At 36.1% G+C, this 21,081-nt stretch overlaps 1 protein-coding gene across 15 annotated transcripts in view; it reads left to right on the top strand.

Annotated features, from left to right (window-relative positions):
* The window catches only part of CEP170 (centrosomal protein 170), a 134,939-nt gene that overhangs the window by 46,219 nt on the left and 67,639 nt on the right, over positions 1–21,081 (top strand). For all 15 annotated transcript variants that reach the window (XM_087424473.1, XM_087424482.1, XM_087424477.1 and 12 more), the window contains 3 exons: positions 2,645–2,734; positions 10,038–10,119; positions 21,014–21,069. In XM_087424473.1, the coding sequence (XP_087280599.1) occupies positions 2,645–2,734; positions 10,038–10,119; positions 21,014–21,069 (228 nt within the window). The remainder of the gene's footprint in view (positions 1–2,644; positions 2,735–10,037; positions 10,120–21,013; positions 21,070–21,081) is intronic.

Here is a 21,081-nt window from a genome sequence, read left to right as displayed (position 1 = left end):
ACAAGAGTGTCTATATGATGAATGTTAAGGTTTTCTTCAAAGATTACTTTAATTCACATGCTGTTTCTTCCTAATGTCTGTTACAAAACATTAAATGTTAATAATTTAATATTGAAGTACTCTAGAAGGAAAGACCCAGACTTTTTCAATATGGAATTAAAGCTAATAGGGGAAGAGACTTAATTTTAGTAATATTTGCTTGGAAAGGATCATTTCAACTAGGATTTGTTTATGTGGCTAAGAGTTAGGCTGTGTTTACTGTTGGCTTTAGCTGAAAATGTCAGAGGTTAACATTACCTATATTGCCCTTATTTTTGTCTCCCCTGTTGTATTTGAGTTTCCCTAGAGACTCTTTCTTAAATAGTCTGAACTTTGTAGTTTATTCCATTGAATCCCTTGTTATTATTATATGTATATATGTAAATCCCTGTTGATGTGATGGTAAGGTTTGGAGAGAGGGGAAGCATTCTTTCATGCTATGATTAGTTCTCAGTGTCTTAGTGGGGCCATGACCTTCATAATTACATCTCGGCTTTGTTTTGTCCCTATCCTTATGTGAGACAGGAAGGCTAGAGGAGGCTCCAGTTATTTCCATTCTCCCATGCCAGTTAGGCTCAGATAAAACCCACATTTCTTGAGCTATGGTAAAGTAGTTTCCTTGAGGGCAGGCTGCTGGTGAGAATAGAATGCTCTGGGTGTTTTTCAGGATGGTTCCTTTCCCCTCACCCCTCTGGAAGCACAGAAGGATTTTTCTCCTGTCTTCACCCTGAGATCCTTGGGGGGCTACTGGAGGTAAAACCCATGAAAAAGTGATGTGCCCCTGAGTCTGTGCCCCTAGGAGTTTCTTCTCGCAAGCTAGTTCACGCTCCAGTCTTCAGCAGTTAGGCACTTTACCTTTAAGTTTTCCTACCAGTTGCTGACTGCAGTGGTGGGCTTTGCTCCCAGTACGCGGGGATTCTCTGTATTCGTCCATCTCTCCACTTTTCAGAGTGGCGATTGGCCTTAGGAACTCAATTTGCTGGTGAAACTAAGACGATTTTCTTGTTGTGAGAATGGGAATGATGACTTACAAGTTCTTTCTATGCTGGACTGGAGACTGGGAGTCACATCTCCCCATTTTGGATAGTTACTTTGCTTTTAGTATACAGAGGTTCACACAGTGACCCTGTAATGCATGGTTATTGAGGTCAGATTCAGTGGTTCTCAGACTGTTTCTTTCTGTGACTGTCCTGATACTTGCTTTCAATTATAGTTCATCTTTCAGGTGCTTCCGTCTGCAAACAACTCATTAAGCTCTGGAGAAAGAGAGAGAGAGAACATGTGTGTGTACACTTTAAAAGAGACTTAAAAGTAATTTTCAAAAATCAGTTTGCCGTTTTAATTCCCTTTTTTGACCTTCTCTCTCTCCCTGTTAGAGCTCCTCCATGAATGCCAATTTAGAACTCATGTTTTAAGTAAGGATAATTTTATTTAGGAACCTGTTGTATTGTGTCCCTTTTCTCTAAATCTTTGGAGTCATACAATTTATGTTACAGTTTTCAGTATTTAAAGAAGAAAATCTTAATAGGGTAATTTTTTTTCACAATAAGATACATAAAACATTATAAAATTATAATTCACATGATTTCCATATAACAGTTTTGAATTATAAAAAAATTACTGTTGATACATTCAACAAAGTCAGCTGATTTAAATTCTCTCAAAAGTAGAATGTTTCAATTTGGTAGAAAAGAATGTCTGAAAATTTTGGCTTCTGCTGGTTTGGGGAGTGATGCCAAATTTGTGTTGTATAGTAATACAGTTTAAATTTCATTTAATCCACTTTTTCTTTCATACTTCCCTATGGTTACCTACTATCCTATTAATATAAAGTATCTAACCAAAACTTTTTGTGTTTGTTATTTATTATGGTATTTTCTTTTTTTTTTTTCAAATTTTTTGTTTATTGCAGTAACATTGGTTTATAACATTGTAAAAATTTCAGGTGTACATCATTATACTTCTATTTCTGCATAGATTACATCATGTTCACCACCAAAATACTAATTACAACCCATCACCACACACATGTACCGAATTATCCCTTTCCCCCTCCTCCCTCCCCCCTTCCCCTCTGGTAACCACCAATCCGATCTGTGTCCCTATGTGTTTGTTGATTGTTGTTATTATCTACTACTTAATGAAGGAAATCATACGGTATTTGACCTTCTCCCTCTGAATTATTTCACTTTGCATTATACCCTCAATGTCCATCCATGTTGTCACAAATGGCTGGATTTCATCGTTTCTTATGGCTGAGTAGTATTCCATTGTGTATATATACCACATCTTCTTTATCCATTCGTCCCTTGATGGGCACTTAGGTTGCTTCCAAGTCTTGGCTATTGTGAATAAGGCTGCAATGAACACAGGGGTGCATGTACCTTTACAAATTGGTGTTTTCAAGTTCTTTGGATAAATACCCAACAGTGGAATAGCTGGATCATATGGTAGTTCTATCCTTGATTTTTTGAGGAATCTCCATACTGTTTCCATAGTGGCTGCACCAGTTTGCACTCCCAGCAGCAGTGTATGAGAGTTCCCTTCTCTCCACATCCTCTTATGGTATTTTCTTATATTTATTAACTTTAAAAATTTCTTTCAGTCACGTAGTGTGGATAAGCAACATGCTGTCATCAATTACGATGCCTCTACCGATGAACATTTGGTCAAAGATTTGGGCAGCCTAAATGGGGTAAGTTAAGGGTTTATTTTTTGTTTTATTTGAATATTTGTTTAATATTCTAAGAAGACAAATCACATTATATTTCTTGTTTGCATTGTATTTCCTTTTCTTTAGTTTGCATTTTACTTTTAAATGCTTACAGGTACATAGCACTTTGGGGACCATATAATAGAATATGAAACTAGCCCATGTTCCCAAGAAACTGCATAGGCACTAACTACTTACAGGAATTTAGAAGGTTATTGGTTATCTGTAATGATTAAAAAAGACTTCTTCAGGGAGATAAAAGCTTGACCTTACCGAATGGCTTGAATGTATATGTGGGAAACCAGTGGAAAACCATGGCCATCAGAATGCAAAAAAGCACTCTTGGGCAACAGAGAAGTGTGGGTTAACTTGAGAACATAAAGGTGCAAATGCAGTTTGGTGCCAGAAGGTGGAGGACCTTCTATACTAGAGTAAAAAGAAGTAAACATGGTGTGTGATCTCAACATCCATGTTCATTGTGGCTTCTTTGGATTCCTACATTGAAGATATTTTGTGTTACTGCAGTGAATTTTTCCTCATTCTTCATTTGATCTTTTCACATTGGCAGAATATAAGTAGCCACAGAATAAGAGAGTGCTGAAGTATTGAATAATTTCTTATTTCTTCTCAGTTTTTTTTATGGCTCTGCTAACATAAGCAAATATAGTATTGTTCATATCTGTGCTGTTGAAATTCTTAAAATGAATTTAATAGAAACTTATCCCAACTGCTTCTAACTGCTACTGCTTTTCACAATATACATTAAATATTATATGGAAGAATGTATGCAGAAATTTGGCAAATATAAATACCGTAAAACATTTTTTTCTTGTTCTGAATTGAGCTGCTACTGAAGGACTCTTATATTTATTCTTTGAGATACTTTTTTACAGGAATGTTTTTCTGTTGGTTTTATTTGTCTTTATTTGTTTCTCCTGGTACATAGAATTAAGTCTAAATTCTTCAGGTTTGAACTGAAATACCTCACATGTGGCATCAGCCACTTTTCCAGATCCACGTTCCATCACACTGTCCCTTGCCGTACCTCCAAAATAGCGTTTTTCATACTATGCTGTCTCCTCCAAATAATTTGTTAGATTTTCTTCAGTCTAGTAGTTCTCTCATCTGCTTTGTCATTTATAAAAGTTTTACTTATTTTTAAAAATAAAACCCAAATTCTGCTTCATCCTGAAGGGATCAGAGAAAAAGTATTTAGAAATATTAACTTGCTGATGTTGTTAACATGTTGAATGGATAAAGTAGAAAGAGAAAGGCAGACTCGGTAGAAACTATTTTGATATGAATCATGTAAGTAAGGAAGCAATTTTGATTCCCAGCTCCTATTTGCAGAGTTACTCTCTTTCTTCTCCATACCTATAAAAACTTTATTTTAATCTCTATTTTGGGTGCTTTATCAGCCTAGTATGAAATCTCCTTTTATGTATCTGTCGCTGTGCTGGGTTATGAGCTCCTGAGCAGTTCATGTGCCTTTTGCTTCTATAGATATACTGCAGTGCCCAGCTCAGGGTCCTGCACAGTGCATGCACCCAGTGAATCTTGTTTGAATGGAATTGAATTAATTTTCTATATGAAGGACTTTATAGAGAAAAATTTTAAACTACTCCTATGTGTGGAATATTTTAACAAGATTACAATCTGTTTTTAAGCCTAGAAATTTTCGTCTTCACCACAATGTTGGTCGTAGGTATCTTTACATTATCATCTTAGAAAATAATAAGTGAGAATTACATCACAGTGTTTTAGTCTTTTTTTTTTTTTTTTTTTTTGTGGGGAAGATCATGCCTGAGCTAACATCCATGTCAATCCTCCTCTTTTTGCAGAGGAAGACTGGCCCTGAGCTAACATCTATTGCCAATCCTCTTCCTTTTTTTCCCTTTTTCTCCCCAAAGCTCCGCTAGATAGCTGTATGTCATAGTTGCACATCCTTCTAGTTGCTGTATGTGGGACGCCACCTCAGCATGGCCGGACAAGCGGTGCGTCGGTGCGTGCCCGGGATCCGAACCACAAATGCCAATAGCGGAGCGCGTGCACTAAACCACCAAGCCATGGGGCCAGTCCCTGTTTTAGTCTTTTAAGAGACTGTGATCAAATATAAAAATTATTTTGTGTTAGTTGTAAAAAAAAAAATCAGGTGAGATATTAACTTCTAAATTTCTCTAGGCTGACCTTTTTCATAATTTGACAATACTCAATTTTATGAAATATAATAACCCATAGAGAGCAACATCTGCATTTTGAACTTGAAATCTGGACCTGGATTGAATCTCAATCTGTAATTTACAAGTCGTGTAACCTGGGACAAATTACTTAATCTGTCTGAAATTCAGTTTCCTTATATATATTCATGTTAGCTCCCCACATTGTGTGAAAATGTAATGAATAAATGTGGAGACTCAGTGCAAATTTTAGTTACCTTGCTTTAGCTTTAAAATAGTGAAATGATAATTCCTACTCTGTAGTATTGTTACGAGGATTAAATGTGACAATACATGTGAGTGTGTGCCGAGTGTGTGCCTGTTATAGAACTTCAAAGCATTATACCATGATAAATATATAGTACCCAAATGACAGCCTAGGAGATATGCCGGAATGGACTTTGGTAGCCAAAGTCTATGAACTACGAACTATCATGCATTTTATTCATAAGAGAACTTGTAGGTTATTATTCTCAGCCTATTTACTCTTAATATTTATATAGTTCTAGAAATTTGAGCGTCAGGTTAAAAGTAGTAATTTCAGAAGTAGGGAGACGTAATGTGGTGGTGATGAGCCCAGCTTGAATTCTTACTAGTGATGTAACCTTTGACAGCTTACTTAGTTTTTCTCTTCCTTGTTTTTTTTTTAATAGAAATAGTAAAATGGTACTCCTCAGGTTTTTGTGAAACTATAAATAAGTTAATAATTTTAAATGCTTAGAACAGTACATAGTAAGCATTCAATAAGTGTTAGTTATTGTTGTTATTATGATAAGAAAAGCAGTTAAAACATATTCAGCAGCCTTTAGCCTATATACTTTTCAATGAATACACTGTTACATTTTTTTAAAAAGCATTTACTGACTACAGTTACCTTATAAATAACTCTACCTGTGACCACTTCCACTCCTTATCCCTTTCTTCCTACCCTAAAATATGCTCCCAAGGGATCTAGATCTATACTTGATGTTATTGAGACCAGAAATGAGGTCGCTGTGCCTGGGGAAGCTGGAACTGTTTCTGTAGCTGATATTATAGCAGGCCATTTCTGGGCAGGCCCCTTCAAGCTTCTCTTTGTATGAGAACCCACGTTTGCCTTCAGTTCTTCCTACCTCCTCGGGGCCTCCACTGGAGCACTTGCCCCTCTGAGAGCCACGATGGTCTCTGCCATACCGCTCCCATCCCAGTCCAACTCTACGTTTTGTTACGAGGCTGCCCCCTCAGCTCGCTGTGTTCCAGATCCTGCTATATCCCCTTTCCTCACTGGAGTTCCTGCCAGCGTCAGACCAGTGTGGCATAGAGTGGGGAAGGTACGAAAAGAATGGTTAGGGAAGAAGGGAGACTTTTGTCACTGCAGCGCGATTGAGTTGGTCTGCTCCTGGTCACTCTGTTCAGATTTCCCAGAGCAGTAACTTAATACATGATGGTTATATGATTTTATACTTCAATTATGTAATTTAGTTGTATGTAAATTGAATCGGTTTTATCTAGTTCAGTTTCTTCTATGAGGTTAGTGATTTGGATGGGGGAGTTTGGTAAGCTGGCCTGGCCTGGGCACCCAAGCTTCCTTGATATGGAGAGAACGTGGTATTTGTAGTTCAGAGACCTGAATTTGATCCCAACAAGTTCCACTTCTGAACTCTGAGACCTTGATTGTCACTTCATTATCTGTGCCTCATTGTCCTCATCTGTCCTACTCGTCGTGGAGAGATGTGATCAAATGACGTTGACATAAGGAACAAAACATATTTTTCTTTCCATATTTAATTTATTAAAGTGATTTTTTTACCTGTTACTCTTTGAAATTTTCTCTCCTCCTCTTATAATTTTAGACCTTCAGGAGACTGTTTTCCCCCAGGTGTTTTCACTTGCATTTTTGTGAGCTGAAACTTTGTGTCTGGCTCATATTTCCTGAGTCTTTTTAGACCTTAGGGAATATTTCTGTCATAAATGCCAGCATGTTAAAATTGTATGTTTTTGGATCTCTGAAAGTACCTAGTACATATGTTAAACACACAATAGGTGCTTAGTATTTAAGAGAGTTGAGCAATCTTAAGCTTAAAGTGGATCTTATAGGTCGTCTTAGGCCTTTTAAGTAAATATGGTGTTTTAGGTTGAGGCAGTTTTAAATAAAATTGACCTAGAACCGTGGCATTGCTTTTATATGGTGTGCCTAATTGTTTGTCTTCTGCATACCAAACATCAGTGAATTCATGTTTTCTTCATTCTTCTCTTTTCTTTTCCATCATTTTCCTCAGCTTTTCTGTTTTTTAATTATACATAGAAAATTTTGGTAAATTCAAGATATGAGTTTTAAAACACTCTAAAATGTTCATTTTGGAAATGAACCTGAAATTAGAGATTACAAATGCCTGAAGCCTTTGAATTTTCTTTGTGTTAACGTTTCAACCTTTCTGTGAAGCGTGTTAGAAGCTTGTGATTTAGGACTATTCATAAATCATACTAAGATGTGGTCTCGAGTTTTAGCAGTATTCCACTATCTCCATATATCTGTACTTGGATTTAAGATCACAACTTCTTCTTCTTTTTTTTGTTTTGGTGGACTTAGAAAGTGGTTTTCTATGACATACTACAAAGTGCCAGTTATGCATAGGAATTTGAGAATAGGCCCATAATAACATAATCCCCTTATGTATTTTACTGTATGTCATTCAGGACCCTTCTAAACCTCCTCGCTGCAGAGGGAGCCTTCCCAAATAAGGTATTTTGGCCATCTCAAATCCAATAAAATAGAAGATGGAAAAAATGGAATTCCAATGGAAAGACTAAAATAATTTTTAAAGTTTAGCTTATCAAAGAAAAACTTGTTGGGTGTTTATATAATGTCTGCATTCCAGGCAATTAAGTAGAACATTGTTCTGTCTTCTATAAAGCTAGCCAATTCTAGGTATCTAACTTCCAGTATGTCAGGAAAAATAGTCATGACCATTTACCATCTGTGTCCAATAGACCCTTTAAGTCTTTTTATAAATAATTTACAGACGTAAGAATAATGAAAAACAGCTTAAAATTTTAATAAAAAATTAGGCATGACAGACCCAAATTTTTATTCCATATTTTCCTGGTGTTGAAAGGTACATAATATACAAAATGAGTAATGTTCTTTGAATGCCACTAACTGTTCATCAGTTGTCATGCATTCACCTGGGAGATATATCCATTTTATAAATGTTGATTCCAGATTTTAAGTACAACTGTAGCTGGTTCTTGTTTATCATTATTCCTAGTTCTTCTGCTCTTGCATTGTTAAAATGAGTTCTTTTTAAGACTTTGACAGCTTAAAATTTTATTAAGAGGATGGCCATTTTCTTTGTTCCACAATTGCAAAACATTTTTTATGTTTAAACTTATAAACAAAGTTAGAAGATCAATCCAATAATTTTATTTCTGCATCATCTATTCCTTCCAGTTACCTTTGTATAGATACCTGCCTGAGCGTCTGTCTACTTACAAACTAAATCAAATAAGTGTTGGAACACAAACATCAAAAAATGAAAGAATACTGTCAAAATTTCTTTTAAAATACAGAATGGTTTAGGATCTTGTTGAAAAATATTGCATGATCCTTCTTACTGAATGGCTAACTGGATGAAAAATACCCTATATTCATCTCTCTTTTTACGTTAGAGAAAATTCTCATGTTAGAGAAAATTCACCTAGGATTGTCTTCATCTGAAGACTCATGGTCTCTGATATTTTGCTTACATCATTATCAGTTTTATCATTGTTATTATAACCTAGAGTGCTGCTGTCTGTCTTTTTGTGTTCATCTTATAATTGTGAAATAATCTTCCTGTCTGTTTTCTTCTCTTTGCCTTTATGGACGTTAAGTGAAAAATGCTGAATTCTCAGTTATGCTCTTTGATAGCTTTAAAAAAAGGACAAAGATAGTGTCTCCAGATGTCTTTTATATCTTCTTGGAAAGATGGTACAATATTTTGGGCAGTTCTTCAGTAAGAAAACTGAAGGTTGATGCAATAGTGATGATTTATTTCATGATTGCGTCATCCATCTAGCTCTGTTCTTTTCACTACAGTAGCCACTAGCCATGTGTGGCTTCTGAGCACTTGAAATGTGACTAGTCTAAAAAAAAAAGTAAAAACAAAAGTAAAATTATTATTTATATTGATTTTTTTGTTGAAATGGTATTATTTTGGACATATGGGTTAATTAAAAGTAGTATATTATTAAAATTAATTTCACCTCTTTTATCTTTTTAATGTGGCTGCTAGAAAATTTAATTGTGTATTAACTTCTATTTAGTTCTAAAAATTCTAAATTTTTGAAGTTTAGCTTATCAAAGAAAAACTAATTGTGTAGCTTGCATTTGTGGCTTGCAGTATGTGTTTGTTGGATTGCGATATTCTAGGTAATTCCATCATTCTTCTGCTTACTTATTATTTTGGTCATTTTCAGCATAGTTAGAAATAATTGATGAGTAATGGTGAAATAATTACAAGATGATGAAATAGCAGAATGTTTTACAATATAGAACAAGTAAGATCACTGAGATCCCATAATGCATCTTAGATTCATGAAAGGGTCCAAAGGACTCAGAGGGCAGGTGTAAAATAGAATGAGTTTTATTCAGTTTTTTAAAGTAAACTTTCTTTTCATTCTTTCAAAGAATTCTAAGAATAGAAGTAATGAAATATCAATCCTCACAAATAATTAAAATTGTCTAAAAAGCTAAAATTGAGTCCAGTGGACCCTGGTGATAATCGAGAGTTAAGTATTTTACCCTTTACGGTTTGCCAGCTTCCGATGAGGAGCTGTTCTTGGCATCGTTTTTAGGTGCCTAATTTGTCTTGGCAGCACGGTGGACTTAGTGCCGCCTGATTCTTTGTGTGTTACTAGTAATAATGATCAAGGGCTTAGTGATGAAATTTCTATCCGTCTATAAGATGCGTGGCACATTTTATGATTCACAAGCTGCAGTAGCCACCATACCATATGTGCTTCTAAGTATCAGGTTTGAATATTTGCTTGTCTGAAATGTGATCGTTAATACTTCATATATAACCTGGCATCTTTTTTTTTCCTTGTAGACTTTTGTGAATGATGTAAGGATTCCAGAACAGACTTATATCACCTTGAAACTTGAAGATAAGCTGAGATTTGGATATGATATCCTTATATGATTTTGTGCATTTATTAAATTTATTCAAAAATCTTTACTCTGGTGTAAATGAACATTTCTTGAGACTTAAGAATTCACAATATAGGCAAGCTAGAAGTCTCTGTGCCTTCCCATACTAAAATACATGTTTAAAAATAATATGTATGTTTTTTGGTTACTATGTCTGTTCCTAAAAATAATCATGGACAAGTTGATGGACTCAGCTTTGTTTTTGCCCTCTCTCTATGTATAGTTTCAGCAGAGGTCTCCCTTCAGTGCTATTGCATGTATAATTTGGGTACCAAAGAATGAGGGGAGAGGAAGGGGAGTGTTTAATATTAGCCCAGCCTAGGGATTTTTTTTGATTGGACCATAATGGTACAGATCAGTCTCCTGAGAGAAATGTAAGAATTTAATTACCTAGCTTTCCTTCCATCCCTACTTTTACTCCATTTTATGCATTCCATCTGTATTGCCTGTTTAATTCAAATTTTTCAATATCCTGTGTCTTCTAAGACCCATGCTGCCTGATTAAGTACATCATGTATTTAGTGTGTGGTTAAAATTCTTTTGTTTAAAAATAGGATTCTAAGAACTGAACAGGGACATGACTGTTTCCTACTCCCTAGGGTAGGGTAAAGAATCACTAGTAAAGAGAAGGGACATGATGGAAGAAGAATAAAAATATTTCTATTCATACAAGGCAAAAAGCTTTGTAAAGAGGACTTATTTGTATTTAATTAAAATACAGATATTCTCCATTATGCTGAATGTTTTTCTTGAGTTTTCATTTTTCAAGTACTACATTTATCTGGACTTCAGTATTAAGGAGCGTATTAGACGTATTGGCAGCTTGGATGGACTCAAACATTCAAGCAGAGAAAATGCAGTCTCAGCTAAGTAGAGTTGATGCTTAGATAAAAGAAACATCCTAATACTTTCAGATTGTTGTTAGAGCATAACTAGTTTTTACTGTATACTTAAAATTTATGAAAAAATAGCTTTATAGCCCATCATATAACCTTTACACTTGTAGAGCCAAAGAAACATGAAAAGTGAAACCATTAAGTATTAATACTTTTGAGTTGTATATTTTAAATCCTTTAAAAAATATGTATCACATAAAATGATTAAGAATTAGCATTAAAGGGCCGGCCCTGTGGCTTAGCGGTTAAGTGCATGCGCTCTGCTGCCGGCGGCCCGGGTTCGGATCCCGGGTGCGCACCGAGGCACCACTCCTCCAGCCATGCTGAGGCCGCGTCCCACATACAGCAACTAGAAGGATGTGCAGCTATGACAGACAACTATGTACTGGGGCTTTGGGGGAAAAATAAATAAATAAAATCTTTAAAAAAAAAAAAAAAAAAGAATTAGCATTAAAGCCTTGATTCATGAGTCACTTCTCACCAGCATAATAAGTTCATCAAAAAATAAATACAAGTATATTTTGAATTTTAGTACCTCCCTAATCCATTTGACATCAGCTGCTTTAAAATGTGAGAAAATAGTAGGAAATTTGGGTTTTAATAAAACTCTACAAAGTTTACTTCAAATGTTAAATCAAGAAGAAATTATTAAGAAATAACACATGCTTTTACAGACTGTACAATAATTTCTTAATAGCGAACCTATTTCCTTCTTATACACTAGCTCATAATATATCTGTCTAAAATTTCTGGGACAAATGTTTTGTTCCAAAAGACTTCTTCAGGGTTGTAAGTCAGTGTTGAGTCAGACCTACTATCCAAATACTCAGGTTAGGCTCAGCTAATTTTATTATTTTAAAATAGCATCTTGAGGCTGGCCCAGTGGCATAGTGGTTAAGTTTGGTACGCTCTGCTTCGGCGGCCTGGGTTCACAGGTTCAGATGCCGGGCGCGGACCTACACTACTCATCAAGTCTTGCTGTGGTGACAACCCACATACAAAATAGAGGAAGATTGGCACAGATGTTAGCTCAGGGCCAATCTTCCTCACCAAAAAAAAAAAAAAAATCTCATATTGCTTATGATTTTTGAGCACTATACATAAATGAATGTTGGGCTGTTACAGTGGCAGAAGCTTTATTATGTAGGATGAAATTTTAAAAACAAATTTCGTATATTACATTTACTTGTTCTGTATTTAGTTATACCAGACTGAAGTAAATATTGTGCTTTATTTGTATTAAAATTAAGCTTAATAGTTAGCCAGTCTGCAAACTGCTGTACCTTGGAGTGGAAAATGATTTAATTAAAATGCCACAGCAACAGAAAGAACATTTTACCATTAATTGAGACTAGAACTAGGAAACAAAATTTATCTGCCCAAGGTATTTTTTCTAACTAGAGAAATTATGTGATTTAGAAAAGCGAGTAGTGAAATATCCAAGTTTAAGAACTGACTGTAAACTCATAAGGGGTAATAAAATAAATGCTGCAGTAATCAAAATAAACTTCAGAAAGAGCTAATAAATCTCCAAGTGGCCAAAAATGTAGCAGATAAGCAAGCCTAAGTGTATGCATTTCACAATTATTTATTAAATGTCTCCTGTGTGCCAAGCATAGCCCCCGTGGGCTGGGGAGACAGCAGTGCATAAAACAGACCACAGTCTCTCTCCTCCTGGAGCTTGCACTTTAACGGGGTCGGAGGGAGCTGACAGCACACATAGAAAGAATAATACAGGTGACAAGTTCTATGGAGAGCAGCTGTGAGTGGGGGATACAGAGAGCTAGTGGTGGTGAGAGCAAAGTTATGGTTTTAAAAAAAATGTTGATGAAGACCTCACTGAGAGCCGACATTGGAACAGAGATACACAGGAAGTGAGGGAGCTGGCCATGTGGACGTCTGGAGAAATTGCTCTTCAGGCAGAGAGACGAGTTAAGTGCAAAGGACTTGAAGCAGGAACATGTCTGGCATGTTTGAGGAAGAGCATTAAAAGTCTGTGTGGCTGGAGTCAGTGAAGAGTAGGAGGATGTGGGGGGGGGGGGGGCAGTGTATCAGCCCTAATAGGACGTTTTAAGGATTTGACTTATTCTAAGTGAAATGGGGAGCTGTTGGAGGGTTTTCATCAGAGCAGTGACCTGATAATGACTTTTGTGTTGAAAAAGCTCCTCTGGCTACTCTGTTCACAGACTAAAGGTGGAAGTGGGCAAGGGGGAAAAGAGAGAGACCAGCTAGGAGGCAGTGGCAGTGGTCCCGAGGGAGCAATAGTGGAGGTTTGGACCAGGGTGGTATACGCGGAGGTAGTGAGAAATGATAGGGTTCTGGATGTGTTTTGAAGATGGAGCCAGTCATATTCTGGTTACTTTGAATGAAGACTGAGCGAAAGAGAAGAGTCAAGGGTGAATCCAAGATTTTGCAATTGACTTAAGCAATTGGAAAAATGTTGAGTCACCTTTAACTGACATACAGGATTCTGTGGGTAAAGCAGATTTCATGGAGAAAACTGAAAGATCTCAAAAAAACAAGATTTTGGTTTAATTTTGGTTTGGTTTAATTGAATTTTGTCTATTGCTATTGTTTTCTATTTGCTGCTGTCTTTATTAATTTCTTTCCTTTAGGTAAAAGCTAAGGTATTCATTTAAGACCTTCTTTTCTAATATAGGTGTTCAGTGCTATAAATTTTCCCGTAAGTACTGCTTTAATATTCAAAATACTTTCTAATTTCTCTTGATTTTTCTTTGAGTCACAGGTTATCTGTAAGTTTGTTATTTAGTTTCCAAATATTTGGAGATTTTCCCAGAGACTTTCTGTTATTGATTTCTAAGTTAATTCCATAGTGGTCAGAGAACATACTTTGTATGTCTCAAATCCTTTTCAATTTATTGAGACTTGCCCTGTGGCCCAGAATATATCTGGTCTATCTTGGTAAATGTTCCATATGTACTTGAAAAGAATGTGCATGCTGCTGTTTTGGGGTGGAGTGTTTTATTGATGTCAGTTAGGCCAGGTTGGTTGGTAGTGTTGTTCACATCTCTGTCTTTCTGGTTTGTTGTCTGTTCTACCAATTATTGAGAAAGAGGTACTGAAATCTCAGGCTGTAGTTGGATTTGTCTACTTCTCTTTGCAGAATTTTTTGCTTCATCTAATTTGAGACTCTGTCACTAGGTACGTAAACATTTAGGATTACTATGTCCTCTTGATGAATTGACCCCCTTTGTCATTATAAAATGACCTGCTTTATCCATGATAAATCAGAAATCTGGTTTGTCTTAGAAATCTGGTTTGTCTAGATGTTGATACAGTTGTTCCAGCTTTTTTTGATTAGTGTTAACAGGGTGTGTCTTTTACATTCTTTCACTTTTAACCTGTTTGTGTCTTTACTTTTAAAGTTGGTAGCTCATGGTTGGTCTTACTTTTTTTATTCAATATGATCATTTCTGCCTTCCTTTGGGGATTGAGATCATTCGCATTTAATGTGATTACCGATGTGGTGAGGTTTAAATGTCATCTTAATATTTGTGTTCTATTTGCCCCATTGGTTTTTTGTTTTCTTTTTCTCCTTATTTCTTTTGTATTATTTGAACATTTTTTGTGATTCCATTTTGTCTCCTTTGTTGGCGTATTAGCTATAAATCTTTATTGTAGTGGTTGCTTTTAAGATTTATAATTGCATCTTCAATTTTAAGTTGTATCTTCAAGTGACGTTATGCCACTTCACATATAGTATGGGAACCTTACAGTAGTGTACTTGCATTTCTTCTCTCCTGACCTTTGTGCCATGGTTCTTATACATTTTATTTTTAAATATGTTACAAACCCCATACTGCATTATTAGTAAAAAGTCAAGTATCTTTTAAAGAGATTTAAATAAGAAAAATATCTTATACTTTTTATGCCCATATATCTTAAACCAATGTAGCTACCATTTCTCGTGCTCTTCATTCCTTTTCATAGATCCATACTTTCATGTAGTATAATTTTCTTTCTGCCTCAAGGGCTTCCTTTAACATTTCTTGTAGTATGGCTCTGCTGGTGATGAATTCTTTCAGCTGTTATATGTCTGGAAAAGTATTTCACCTTAGTTATTGGAAGTTATTATTGCTGGGTACAGAATTCTAGGTGACATTTCTTTCTTTTTAGTAATTTAAAGATGTTGCTCCACTGTATTCTCACCACCGTTGTTTCCCTTTATCCCTGGTTTTGCGCAATTCAATTATGATGTGCCTTGATGTAGTTTTCTTCATGTTTCTTGTCCTTGGGATTTGTTGGGCTTCTTGGATCTGTGGGTTTATAGTTTTATCAAATTTAGAAAAATTTTCAGCTATTATTTCTTCAAATTTTTTTGTGTCCCCCCCCCCCCCGCTTTTCCTTCAAGGACTTTAATTAAATGCATATTAGGCTATGTGAAGTTGTCTCCCAGTTTAGTGATGCTATTTATGTTATTTTTTAAAATTATCTGTTCTCTCTGTTTCAATTTGGGTTGTTATTGCTGTGTTTTTAAGTTTACCAATCTTTTCTTTGTCGATGTCTAATCTGCTGTTAACCCATCCAGGATAGTTTTCATCTCTAGAAGTTGAATTTGGATTTTGTTTTTGATGTCTTCCAAGCTTTTTACTTAACTTTTTGAACATATGGAATGTGGTTATAGTAACTGTTTTAAACATTTAAACATGACACAAACATGATGTTTGTGTCAGTTCTGCATCAGTTTCAATTGGTTGGTTTTTGCATGCATAGTAATTTTTGATTGGATGGCAGACATTGTGAATTTTACCTTGTGGAGTATTAGGTGCATATTTTTGTATTCCTATAAATATTTTTGAGCTTTGTTTGGGGACACAGGTTACTTGGAAACAGTTTATCATTTTGGGTCTTATTTTTAAGATTTGTTAGGCTTCTAAGATTAGTCTGGAGTGAATTATTCCCCAACTACGAGGCAAGACTTTTCTGTATTCTCTGCGATAGGGGTCAGCAAACCCATTGGCAAATCTGGCCCTCAGCCTGTATTGGTAAATAAAGTTTTATTGGAACACAGCCATACCCACTCATTTACATATTTCTATAGCTGCTTTTGTACTACCACAGTAGAATTGAGTAGTTGTAACAGAGATCATATGGCCTGAAAAACCTAAAATATTTACTGTTTGGCCCTTGACAGAAAAAATTTGCTGACCTCTGCTTTATCCAGTGGCTCATGATTCAAGGGGTTTTCCAGCCTGGCTGTTGGAAGCTGACACTGTTCCTGGCCCTGTGTGAACACTGGGTGCCATTACCTCTAATACTTTCAGGTGGTCCTTGCCCCAGTCCTAGGGAGTAGTTTTCTCACGTCAGTACTCAGCTGAATACTTAAGCAAGACCTTCTGAAGATCTCTGGAATTTTCTCTCTGTGCAGCTCTCTTTTCAGTACTCAGTCCCATGACCTCTAGTCACCCTGGTCTCACCAGACCCTGAACCTCGTGTCCTCCACAGCTCAGGGAGTCTGCCAGGCTCTGACTGGATTGCCCCTCCTTGCAGTGTGACCTGGAAGCTCTCTTTGAGCTGGGGCAGTAATTGGACTCACCCTGGTTTGTTTCTTGTCACTCAAGAATCACTGTCTTTTGTTCCCTGATGTTGATTATCTTGAAAACCATTGTTTCGAGTATTTTGTCCATTTTTTTGTTATTTCAAATGTGAGAGTAAATTTGGTTCCTTTTGCTCCATCTTGGCCAGAAGCAGAAGTCTGTGAAGTTGACTTTGGACATTTTGGATCCGCAGGCTGAAGCCAAGGAAGAGGTATAGGCTAAAGACAAAAATTTGGGAATTTTCGTTATATAAATAATATTTAAAACCTTGAGACCAAATAATATCACCAAGGGAGTGAATATAGATTGATAAGAGGTACAAGGACTGAAACCTGGTACATTCCGACATTAAGAGGTAGGAGAGATGAGAAACCAGTAAAAAAGACTAAGAAGGAACCACTAGTGAGCTGGGAGGAAAATCAGAGTATGGTATGGTTTTCATGTTTAAAAGTGGAAGATGACTTAAACATTACTTAAATACCTTGAATCTCAAGATGCCCCTTCCTCATCATCCCATTCATACAAGTCATTATAAGAACCCAGTACCTTAATTTTTAAAAATGGGGTTCTTTTCCCAAAGAAGTTATCTGCTCCTGCCATAGTGATTCACAAAATGATTGGGTTAATCGTATTAGAAACAAGGTAAAAGTCATTGTCGTAGCTCCTAAGTTGATGGTTTATCTTTACTTGGAATACTATATGTAGACCTGTTTGCTTGGCAATCCAGATAATGACTGTAATATGATCAAGGAGGGGTTGATTAATGTGATTAATGTGGTTGATATCCACAACAAAACATGAACACACTTTCCAAATTTCAAAAATGGAGGACATTTTCTCAAAGCTTGAAAGAAGGGAACTTAAGAAATTAAGATGAGCTATTAGATAAAAGAATAAAGTCATAGAAGAGAAGTTGTTTAAAAGCTATATTCCTATAGAACAGGGTCTTCTACAAGTTGAACAAGGTATTCATTTGCTGAAATAAAATGATATATATATTTTTTTTGAGGAAGATTGGCCCTGAGCTAACGTCCGTTGCCAATCTTCCTCTTTTTTCTTTTTTCTCCCCAAAGCCCCAGTACATAGTTGTATATCCTAGTTGTAGGTCCTTCTAGTTCTTCTTTGTGGGACACCACCTCAGCATGGCTTGATGAGCGGTGAGTAGGTCCGTGCCCAGGATCTGAACCCACAAACCCCAGGCTGCTGAAGCAGACCACACGAACTTAACCACTGCGCCACCGGGCCAGCCCCTGGAAGGTTTTCTGCTATTAACTTTTAAACCTTGGGCATCTTCTAGGATTTTCCTTGTTAGTACAGTGTGGACTCTAATTTAGCATAATTATATATTTCACTATCAAATACAGTGAAAGGAAATTTACCATATCCTAATGAGAAGATCCAAAAAGAAAAGTTTTTGGCTAACTTGAAGGAGAATTTTTAAGGATAGCCTTCACATATATATATGTTAAATCACACATATAAAATAAAACATACAAATTTAGAAAAAAATGCTCTTTTTCCTTTCTTTCATTGTATAAAATAATTATTCCAGTATTCTCATTTATCTGACATCAGTGTCTTCAACAACATGAAAGTCACATTTTTTTTTAATAATGTATCATTTCCCATAAAATATTGTAAAAATACAGCACTTTTTGAAACTTTATAACACTGGAAATCTTGTCCCAACCAACAAATTGGACAATAATATTACATCCATTATGTAATATTTGGAAAATTTTAAAAAATTTTCCCTATTTCTTCTAAATGATTGGTATCTCCCCAATGAAACAACTTAATGACTTAAATTTTTTTTGTGGACAGTTCGTTCTAAGCTAACTTCCCTTGCCAATCCTCTTTTTTTTGTGTGTGTGCTTAAGAATGATTAGCCCTGAGCTAACATCTGTGCCAGTCCTCCTCTATTTTGTACGTGGGACACTGCCACAGCATGGCTGGTGAGTGGAGTAGGTCTGTGCCCGGTATTCGAACCCACAAACCCAGGCTGCTGAAGCAGAGCGCGTGGAACTTGAACTACTTGGCCGTGGGGCCAGGGCCTTAATGACTTCATTTTTAAAATCATTTTTTTTTTTTTCCTGTGAGGAGATCAGTCCAGTGCTAACATCTGCCAATCCTCCTCTTTTTTTTTTTTTGCTGAGGAAGGGTGGCCCTGGGCCAACATCCATGCCCATCTTCCTCCACTTTATGTGGGATGCCGCCACAGCATGGCTTGCCAAGCAGTGCGTTGGTGCGTGCCCGGGATCCGAACCGGCAAACCCCAGGCCGCCGTAGCGGAGCGTGCACACCCAACTGCTTGCGCCACCGGGCCAGCCCCCTAAAATGATTTTTGAAAGATGTGTTCACAATGATATCTGACACCTAGTGTTTTAAGGCCATACCCCTAGGAGTAACTGAAACTGTAAAATTTTGCTCTCTTTTTAGCTTTAATTGTCGTTAAGATAAAGGAGAGTGTCTTAAATCACATTACTAGTGTGCAGATGAGTTTCATGATCCCACTTTTAGATAAACATTTCTTAAATAAATTGAGCATAAAGATGCCTTAGAATAGCAATCACAGTCTTATGTAAACAAATGGGGAAATAACCTATAAATATTATGATTTTTAATAAGGAAGAATTTAAACTTTTTATAACTTTTTTTTTTGGATTTTTTAAATTCAGATATAATTGACATGACTGTAGTTAATACTGTATTGTATATTTTGTAACTTATTGACATAATGAGTAATTGTACTTCAGTTTGTCATTTTTCTTAATCAGCAAGTTAAAAACAGTTATCTAGGTCTGCACTGTTAGAAAGATGCTAGCTTTGGAAGTAAAAGCTGGGGCTAGAGCAGTCTCTAAATCTCCTAGTCATACCAGAGTTCTCAGGTAAGTTCCCAGACAAGAGGATTCTTGAGTTCTTTAGTCCCACACACAAGAACCTTTCTAGAAGGTAAAGTGTTTGAACCTAAGAAGTATGGCCTCTCAAGTTTTCCCTGACCTTAAAGGAGTCTAAGTCTACAGAGGATGCCCCAGACTAGCCTTGGGGAATAGCCTTCAGGCATTCCCAAGAGTAAACTTGAAGCGCCAGAAAACCCTCACAGCAGGCTAAAATCATTTGTTTTCCAATGAAAAATAGAAATAGCTTTCAGTTTTTTTTAAGATACTGTTTTTCCATTGAAAATGTAGGAATGCTATGAATCTTTTCTAGCTGTTCATTAGTTTCTTAGGGGTGAAACAAAGTTATTAGACTTTTATTTTTCATTAAATATACTTAGTTTATATATACATATCTCCATGTATTACAGCAAGTATGTATTAGCATTAGTACAAAATAAAATTTTACTATTTTAAAGCTATAGGAAGCATTATGAAATGATAGGGAAGCCCTGGACTGGGAGTCAGTTGACTGGTGTTGTCTTGGGTTCTGCCCCTCCCATCCTCAAGTTCCTTATCTATAGAACAGGGAGGTGGGTTAGTGGAAATGAAGGGGGTATTCCTCAAAGCTCTTTACAATTCTAAAAAATTCTGAGTTTTTATTACATTGACTAGAAATGCAAGTTAAATACTGGTTAACAAGTTTACTATTCCTTGTGCACAGGAAGCCTTCTCCCTCCAAGTAGTCGTGGTAATTATACTTTCTACCCTTGAAGTCACGGGTGCTCTGAATTGGTAAAGAAGAATAGAATTTAGTACGTGTTTATAAAAGTCCTTTCATTACAGAGTTAAGTAATGGTGGGAAATGTGACCTCTACTGTTTAGTGAGAGTCTTTGTAATATAGGGGGCATTGTTCTTTTTGGCATAATAATGAAAGCATTCATTATATCTAGTGCTTGGTTCTAATCCGTATAGAATCAGTTGTTTGATAATGTGGTCTGACCCTGATTGCAGTTCCTGGGGGAAAGGGGTGTTTGTGGTTGCTGTATGGACCCTAATTACGGCATTTCTTTTGCGTTTTCAAAATGAACCTCATTTTTATCAATGCTTGTGAAGTCTGAGTAATGGAATTCCTTCAGCATTTACTGTTAGGTAATCACTGATGAGATATTTCCTTTACATGTCTGTGATTAGCTATCAATATAATGTGATCCGGATGCTTTTTCTTCTTTGTAGTCATATGGTTGTTAGTGAGAACTTAGTGCCTTTTGTGCTTTGATTAAATTACCTGGTTTTTTGTTTCTTGAAGGTCATTATTACCTAAGTTTAGAATTACTTGATAGACTGAAAGATTTTCTTTAGTATTTAAAAATGAAAATTTTTATATTTGTGAGCATATTTTAACATTTGACTCTTAAGGGGAATATAATAATTCTCCTATAATTACCTGTTGAAAATATGACAATTTCTAAATTATCTTTGGTCATTTGAAGCTTAATTATCAGAATTTTCAAATTATATTCTTCCTTAGCCCTGTTTACATACAAATCTTTTCACTGTAGTACGTGGAGAAATGAGGGTCCCTGAAGAAGCTCTCAAGGTGAAATGTTTT

Source organism: Ceratotherium simum, chromosome 36 (assembly GCF_057802395.1).
Source record: "Ceratotherium simum simum isolate JZ-2026a chromosome 36, ASM5780239v1, whole genome shotgun sequence".
Lineage (NCBI taxonomy): Eukaryota > Metazoa > Chordata > Mammalia > Perissodactyla > Rhinocerotidae > Ceratotherium > Ceratotherium simum.
The sequence above is the reverse complement of the archived record's forward strand: the minus strand, read 5'-3'. Positions and strand labels throughout refer to the sequence as shown.